The sequence below is a fragment of the Malurus melanocephalus genome, unplaced genomic scaffold (genome assembly GCF_030028575.1).
Source record: "Malurus melanocephalus ecotype Western Australia unplaced genomic scaffold, MMel_1.1 scaffold_541, whole genome shotgun sequence".
NCBI lineage: Eukaryota > Metazoa > Chordata > Aves > Passeriformes > Maluridae > Malurus > Malurus melanocephalus.
The window spans coordinates 105,172-112,773 of record NW_026623773.1 but is presented as its reverse complement, the minus strand read 5'-3'; the positions used below and the strand labels follow the sequence as shown (position 1 = coordinate 112,773).

Below are 7,602 nucleotides of genomic sequence, written 5' to 3'. Positions count from 1 at the left end.
GGGAAGGGAAGGGAAGGGAAGGGAAGGGGAGTGGGAGATGCTGCTGCACTGAGCGGCACCCAAGGGCTCCCCTGCACCCCAGGGAGGGGGAAGGAGGGGAGGGTCCCATGGCAGGGCTGGTCCCAGCCCAGGTGCTCCTTTCTACTCACTTTCGGTCCGGACAGGCCCTGGAAGGGAAGRATAAGAGCAGGATGATGTGAGGGAAGGGTGTGGGGTCAAAGCCCCATTGCTGTGGGGCCAGGAGCAAACCCCAAAGCTGCAGGGTKGGGCAGAACTCACTGGTGTCCCAGGGATCCCAGGGTGTCCCCGTGGGCCAGGGGGGCCGGTGTCACCCTGCAGGGACACCAGAGCAGGTCAGGGCATTGCACAGGACATCCTCCAGTCCCACTTCCTTCTCCAACCCCAGGTGGATTTTATTGGGAAAAATAAGGAATTCACCCCAAATGCYGATTTTAGTCCCTGATATCCCTCTCCACCCTGCCCTTACCTGCTTTCCCTTGGGTCCCAGCCTCCCAGGGACACCATGGGGTCCTGGCTTGCCCTGGGAAGTGTGRCAGGGTGTCACTCAGGGGCACAAGGACCAGGGGGAGGAAGGAAAAGAGCAGAAGCTGTCACCCACCTTGAAGCCATCATCCCCTTGCTGGCCCAGGTCTCCCTTGCTGCCCTTCTCGCCCTAGGAGAGAGTCAGGGGGAGCTTTGGTGGCAAAGGGGAGGGCAGAACCCCCAGGACACCGGTGTGGGTGGGGACTCTGGTCACCYATCCATGATGTCTATCAGGTTTTCTGCCCAGGACGCACCTGCCTGGGGATATTCCCAAAGGCCMAACATCTGCTGGCCTCCAGCAAGAGGCTGGAAATGGGAAATCCCCATTTCCCAATAATTTCAGGAGGAAAAACCCCAAACCAGCCATCCTTTTGATTCCATAGACATTGCCAGGGACAGAGGCAGAGGGAGGGGTGATCAGCTCCAAACTGAAAGGGTTTCATCCCAGACTGAAAAACCTTGTGGGAAAACCTTGGAAGTGACCAGGAAACACTTGGAGAGGATAAAGGAGATTCCTGGCACTGAAAAATGGTGGAGCCAAGGAAAAATTTTAGCACAGACTGCCCTCACCTCCTCCCAGCTGGAGCACACAAGAAATTTAAAGTTTATGGATTCCCAGGGGTCATTTTCCTGAAGGCTCTGAGCAGTTCCCCATCTCTGGACTGGGTGTGTTATTTATGGGGGTGGGATAAGGGATGGCGTGGAAGATGGGATGGGAGCTGGGATGGGATGGGATATGGAGTGGGAGATGGGGTGGGATAAGGGATGGGATATGGGATGGGATGTGGGGTGGGAGGTGGGGTGAGATAAGGGATGGGATATGGGATGGGACATGGGATGGGATATGGGATATGTGATGGGACAATGGATGGGATATGGGATGGGATAAAGGATGAGATATGGGATGGGACAATGGATGGGATATGGGATGGGATATGGGATGGGACAATGGATGGGACAATGGATGGGATAAGGGATGGGATAAGGGATGGGATATGAAGAAGCCTTGGCTCAGCTTCTCCCACCAAGGCCGGATCCATGAGGAAGAGCACAAGGGTCCCACAACTCATGGCCCATCAGCCTTAGTGCTGGGAGCAGGGATTCAAAAGCTCCCTGCTGCTGCTTGCAGCTCCAGGAGGGTGGGGGGGCTGGAAAAGAACTGMATTTGGGAGAAAATCAAAATGTTCCATCTCCCAGCCCCTGGGGACATGGYGGAGAACCCCCAGAGAAGGATGGTGGAGCCATCAGAGTTCAAAACGAAGAGAATAAATGATGGAACCCAGCAAATGAAACGCCACCCTGTGCCCAGGGTCCCTGCAGTGCCTGGCACATGACCCCTACCTTGTGTCCTTTTGGCCCAGGGTCCCCTTTGATGCCCTTCAGACCTGGAATGCCCTAAGAGAGGAACATGGAATTGTGGCTGAGCTGCTCCCGTCACTCCCTGGCAAGGAGGGACCCTTCCATAGCCGAGGGTTTTGAGGATTTCAGGCACTTTTGGAAACTTGGAGACACTTTCTCATCTCATTCCTTTGATTTCTGCTTATGGGGGGAGGATCCCTTAAAACACTCCATTAAAATGCACTTGAGGTACCTTGGCTGGCTGAGATYACCCCAGCTTTTTATTTTTGTGAAGTCACCAAAGTTGTTTTTTTTTTTGTTTGTTTGGTTGGTTGGTTTTTTTCTTTTTATTTTAAGTAGAGAAAAAAGCCATTTTCTAGTAATTTAAAGAAACATTTGAGGGTTTTTGGCAGTTGGTGCCTCCAGCCTTGGCAGCTCTCTGGGAAGGTGGGCACAGTCCTGTACCAGTGCTCAACACTGCCTGGCATCAGACACATCCCTGGAAAAGCAAGATTTTGCCTCCAGAGGCACATTTTGGGAATGATGGGCTGTGCCTGACTGTACACATCTTCCTGGGAGGCAAATTTGGGGGAGAAGAAAAAAGGAGATGGAAGAACCACTTAAAAACTGCCCTCATTTTTAATGGGTCCCTGCTTTTCTGGGTCACATATTGGGGTCAAACAGGGAGCAGCCAGCACCCCAAACCCCCCAAAGTGATACTCACATAGGGTCCCTGGGGGCCCTGGGGTCCTGGAAGTCCTTTGGCACCCGGGTAGCCCTGAAATGCAAAAAGGACCAGGCCTGGCTGGTGTGATGCTCCTGGGCAGGGAGAGCAGCCCATGGGGGCTGGGGGAGTGGGAACCCCCCCTGTCAGGCTGGGAGGGTCTGGGGGACAGAGCAGGATGGGATCTTGGTTTGTTCTTTCCTAAATTGGGGGTTCAGGCAGGTGGGAACACCCCCAAAGTGCCAGGGGGCCCCACAAAGCCACCTACCTTGTGTCCCCGGGGTCCCCGTGGGGGCTGCTGGCCCRTCTTGCCTCGCTTGCCCTGGGGACCACAGATGAAAGGCTCACAGGGCACCCCAAACCCATCCAGGCACCCCTCATCTCCCTAGGGTGGCCCCTCCAGGGGTTTCCCGAAAGCTCAGAACCCCCTGCAGAGCAGCTCTGCACTCCCTGCCACCCTCAGGGGACAGCAGGGTCACTCACCCTCCTGCCAGCTTCTCCAGGGAGCCCCTGTGCCCCGTCCTGCCCCGTGTCCCCCTGCGGGAGGGAGAGATGGGGGATGTGGGGCTGGGCAGGAGGAGCTGCTGCCAGCGTGGTGATGGGGACAGAGCCCACCAGGACTGGGGGACCCTGGCCCCGAGGGCTGGGGAGGCACCTGTGCCCTGCCAGGGAGCTCGGGGCAGCCCTGGGGACATGTGCCAGCTGTCCCCAGTCCTCCAGGGACGTCATCCATCTGCAGCCCTGGGAACATGTGCCAGCCCCTCATCCCAAAATCAGCCAAGGCAGCCTGAGGACACCCTGTGTTTGCCAGGCAGGGACAAACAGGACCCCAGGGTAATTCCCAGTTTTCTCTCCATGGATCCAAATGGGATTGACCAGCTCAGATTTACCCACTGGGCAGTGCCCCTCAGGTGCCATCCCCAGAGGAGGATTTTGGGGGTACCTTCTCTCCTTTGTGACCTTTCCATCCTTTAGGACCAGCCTGTCCAGGAGACCCCTAAAATTCCAGAGGAGGAGGAAATCCCTCTGTGAGGATACTGTGCCAGGGACACCTCTCCTGCCTCGCCCCATGCATGGGAGGATGCTCCAAGCTGAAATCTCCCCTTTGGGATTTTGCCCCTCTCTGGAGCAGGCTGGGCAGGGTTCAGCAGTTTAACCCACACCAAATCCCCTTGGGTACAGGGAGTTTGGGGTTTAAGGGTCTGGGAGTTGGGGTTTTAGGGTCATGGGAGTTTGGGGTTTTAGGGTCCCAGGAGATATGAGGTGTTAAAGGAGCAGGAGGTGGTGCCCATGTGAGATTTTACCCATCCAGGAGATCCCTCAGAGTCTTTCAGGGAGACCCACCCARTCCATCCCACTCCTCACCGTTTGTCCTGGTTTTCCCGGCTTGCCTGGTTCCCCTTTTGCACCCACCAGGCCCTAAGGAGGAAATCAAAATTCAAGCCAAATCCAGAAAATGTGGGGTTTTCACCCAAATCCCAGGCAGGCTGTCAGAGGGCACAGCCTGTGGGGTGGGAATGGGGCAGAGAGGAACCCGCTCACCTCGGTGCCACCCAGCCCGGTGGCTCCAGCTTCGCCCGGTGGCCCGAGAGTCCCCTGAGGTCATTTGGGGACAAAACCGGAGGCTGGCACCAGGGCAAGGCAGGAGGGCACAGCTGGGGGTGAGCTGTGCCAGGGCTGTCCCCTGCCTGTCCCCTGCCCATGCCCTGGCCATTACCTGCCGGCCTGGCTGGCCCTTGGTGCCCGTCACTCCTCTGGCTCCCTCATGCCCGGTGTATCCCCGGAGCCCCGGGACACCTGCCAGGCCCCGAGTGCCCTGAGAGCCCTGTGGGGCAAAGATGGGGACACTGGGGACAGGGATGGGACACTGGGGACAGGGATGGGGACAGTGGGCACAGGGATGGGATACTGGAAACAGGGATGGGGACACTGGGCACAGAGATGGGGACACTGGGCATAATGATGGGGACACTAGGCACAGGAATGGGACACTGGGGACAGAGATGGGACACTGGGGACAGGGATGGAATGCTGGAAACAGGAATGGGGACACTGGGCACAGAGATGGGGACACTGGACACAGGGATGGGGACAGTGGGAAGAGGGATGGAGACACTGGGCACAATGATGGGACACTGGGCAACACCATCCTCAGCAGGGTACGAGCAGCCACCCCTTGAGGGGCTTCAACTGCTCTGAGTTTTGCAAATCCCCCTGGAGTTTATTCCACTGCACATCCCCCTGGAGTTCATCCCACACCAAATCCCCCTGGAGTTCATCCCACACCAAATCCCCCTGGAGTTCATCCCACACCAAATCCCCCTGGAGTTTATGCCACACCAAATCCCACTGGAGTTTATCCCATACAAAATCCCCCTAGATTTTTTTCCACACCAAATTCCCCTGGATTTTTTTCCACACCAAATCCCCCTGGAGTTTATCCCACAGCCCCAAACTCTGCTGCTCCATCCCAAAATGCCCTCAAACATCTATCCCAGTTGAGTTTTTGGTACTCACCACCGGGCCAGGCTTGCCACTATCTCCCTTGGCTCCATCATCTCCAGCCAGTCCCTGTGGGGACATTGTGGTTTAGGAAAAGTCCCTCACCATCCTTCCTGCACGTCCGGGGGGACTTGGAGCATCCTGTCCCTCATCCCATCCTCCTTCCCACGTGGGAGGGGACAGGATGCAATTCCAGGAACAGGTTTTCTGTGAGGCACCCATGGGTGCTGGAAAGGGGCTGATATTTGGGGATTTGAGTATGGGGAGTTTGGGGTTTGGGTACTGGGAGTTTGGGGTTTTAGGGTCTCAGGAGATATGAGGTGTTAAAAAMCCCTCCTCACTTCTGAGCCCTCTGACCTGGCCAGTGAAGGGCCAATAATAAATAATAACAATAATAATAATTTAATAATAATAATAATAAAAATAAAAATCCCTTGGGTTTTACTGGAAATGGGGAACACTGGGGAAGCCTTTGGCAATTCCCAGCCATCAGCACCTCGAATCCTGCAGCCCCAGCAGGTCCRTCCACGCCTCGTGGCCCTGGATCTCCCTGGGGGAAAGAAGGAAGAGCTCCTGGAAAAACCCAGGAAAACCTGGGGAAACCTGGGGAAACCTGGAAAACCATGAAAAACTGGGAAAAACCTGGGGAAATCTGGAAAAAACTGGGAAAACCCAGGAAAATTGGGAAAACCTGGGAAAAACCTCGGGAAAACCTGGGGATACCTGGGGAAACCTGGGAAAACCTGGGGAAACCTGGGGAAACTTGGAAACTTGGGAAAACCTGGAAAAATCCAGGAAAACCTGGGAAAACCTGGGAAAACACAGAAAAACCTGGGAAAACTGGCAAAACTTGGAAAAAAATGGCAAAACCTGGGAAAACCCATGAAAAGCTGGGAAAAGCTGGGAAAAAACCTGGGAAAACGTGGGGAAACCTGGAAAAAACCTGGGAAAAGCCAGAAAAACCTGGGAAAATCCTTCTCTGCCTTGATGATTTGGATCTCAGGCAACACAGCAAGGGGTGTCCCATGGCAGGTCCCCACTGTCCCCAACCTCTCTGTGACCTCCCTGCAGCCAACCTCACCTCATACCCCCCAGGAAGGTTTCGGAAGAGGCCAGAAAAGGGTGCTGCACCCTGAGGTGAAGGRTTAAATCCATAATGTCACCCTACCTTCTGTCCCTCRGGACCCTCGAGCCCAGGAGCACCTCGGAGTCCTGTCCCACCCTGAAAGCACAGGAGACCAASRGGTGACCCTGCCCTGCCCAGTGCTCCCAGTGACACAAATGTCCCCTGCCGGGTCTGGACACTAAGAGGGTCCTTCCCAGTGTTCCCAGTGACACAAATGTCCCCCCATCAGGTCCATGCCTGGTTGAAAGGGGAGAGGGGACACGATCTGACTTACAAACCATCCTCTGGCTCCAGCAGGTCCTGCAGCTCCGGTGACACCACCCTGGCCCTGGGACACAGACAGGACGTGTTCCCAGCCCGGCAGGGGCTGGAATTTGGCCAGAAGCAGCGCTACCCCAAAGTGCCCCCCAAACCCAAACCTTTTATACCAACAAGACCCCACTTTGTTGTCATGCCTATGAAACAAAAACCTCCCTAATTATGGAAATTGGGCAGTTTTTGGAATTTCCTGCAGCTCCTGGAGCCCAGGGTTTCCCACTGGGGGTGAGCCCTGTCCTTGGCACCCAGCACCCAACCTCTGGGGACATTGAGCACCTGTAGGGTGAGTCAGCCCAGCCCCTCTGTACTTGCCATCAAACCTTCTCGGCCCTTCTCTCCCTTCTGGCCTTTCCCTCCGATTTCCCCTGTGGCAGCTCCCGGCCCGGGTGCCCCAGGAAGGCCCCTGGGGCCAGCATTGCCCTGCTCAGGGACAGAGACAATTGTCACCACAAAGGAGGAGAAGGAGCAGCAACAAACGACCTTCAGCACCGAGGTGAGCAGTGTCACCCTCTGCTCACCCTGGGGTGCTCAGGGGGTGCCATGGGGACACTCCTGCCCTGCTCTGTCCCCACATGGAGCAGCAGAGGCTGAGCAGGCTGGGGGTGTCCCCGAGGTGCTGGAAGAAGGGACAGGGTTAGGGGCACCCCTCACCTTCCGTCCCCGCTGTCCTGGCTCGCCTGGGGCTCCAGTGTCACCGGTGTCACCCTGCCCAGAGGAAATGCCCACGTCAGACATGGGCAGCCGCTCCCCAGCCCCATCCCAGCGAGGGTGAAAAGCCGAGCTCTGCCTTCCATGGGCTTTTCCACCGTCTCCTGGCTGGGGTTTTGGTGCTGGGTAAGGCTTGGCCTGGCCGACCTCCTGTGCTGGGAGGTCACCCCAGCTGTGACCCCGCTGCCCTAAAGTGAGTGTGGACAAAACGCTGAGCATGGAGACCCCAAAACATCAACCCGTGGTTCCATGGGTTCACCCAGCCTGTGTGGGGCACAGCCATGGCAGGGGCAGTGTCCAGAACCAGCCCCATTCCCGTTCCCATCCCCATGGGGCAGTGTCC

The 7,602-nt window shown here is 56.5% G+C and overlaps 1 protein-coding gene across 1 annotated transcript in view; it reads right to left on the bottom strand.

Moving 5' to 3' along the window:
- COL27A1 (collagen type XXVII alpha 1 chain) overlaps nucleotides 1-7,602 on the bottom strand; it is a 54,356-nt gene that overhangs the window by 3,436 nt on the left and 43,318 nt on the right. Inside the window, exons 39-55 of the mRNA XM_057381931.1 lie at nucleotides 7,203-7,256; nucleotides 6,864-6,971; nucleotides 6,508-6,561; nucleotides 6,276-6,329; nucleotides 5,604-5,657; nucleotides 5,123-5,176; nucleotides 4,323-4,430; nucleotides 4,148-4,201; nucleotides 3,971-4,024; nucleotides 3,089-3,142; nucleotides 2,874-2,927; nucleotides 2,606-2,659; nucleotides 1,885-1,938; nucleotides 620-673; nucleotides 488-541; nucleotides 280-333; nucleotides 150-167 (exon numbers count right to left, since the gene is read on the bottom strand). Coding sequence (XP_057237914.1) covers nucleotides 150-167; nucleotides 280-333; nucleotides 488-541; nucleotides 620-673; nucleotides 1,885-1,938; nucleotides 2,606-2,659; nucleotides 2,874-2,927; nucleotides 3,089-3,142; nucleotides 3,971-4,024; nucleotides 4,148-4,201; nucleotides 4,323-4,430; nucleotides 5,123-5,176; nucleotides 5,604-5,657; nucleotides 6,276-6,329; nucleotides 6,508-6,561; nucleotides 6,864-6,971; nucleotides 7,203-7,256 — 990 coding nt within the window. The remainder of the gene's footprint in view (nucleotides 1-149; nucleotides 168-279; nucleotides 334-487; nucleotides 542-619; nucleotides 674-1,884; nucleotides 1,939-2,605; nucleotides 2,660-2,873; nucleotides 2,928-3,088; nucleotides 3,143-3,970; nucleotides 4,025-4,147; nucleotides 4,202-4,322; nucleotides 4,431-5,122; nucleotides 5,177-5,603; nucleotides 5,658-6,275; nucleotides 6,330-6,507; nucleotides 6,562-6,863; nucleotides 6,972-7,202; nucleotides 7,257-7,602) is intronic.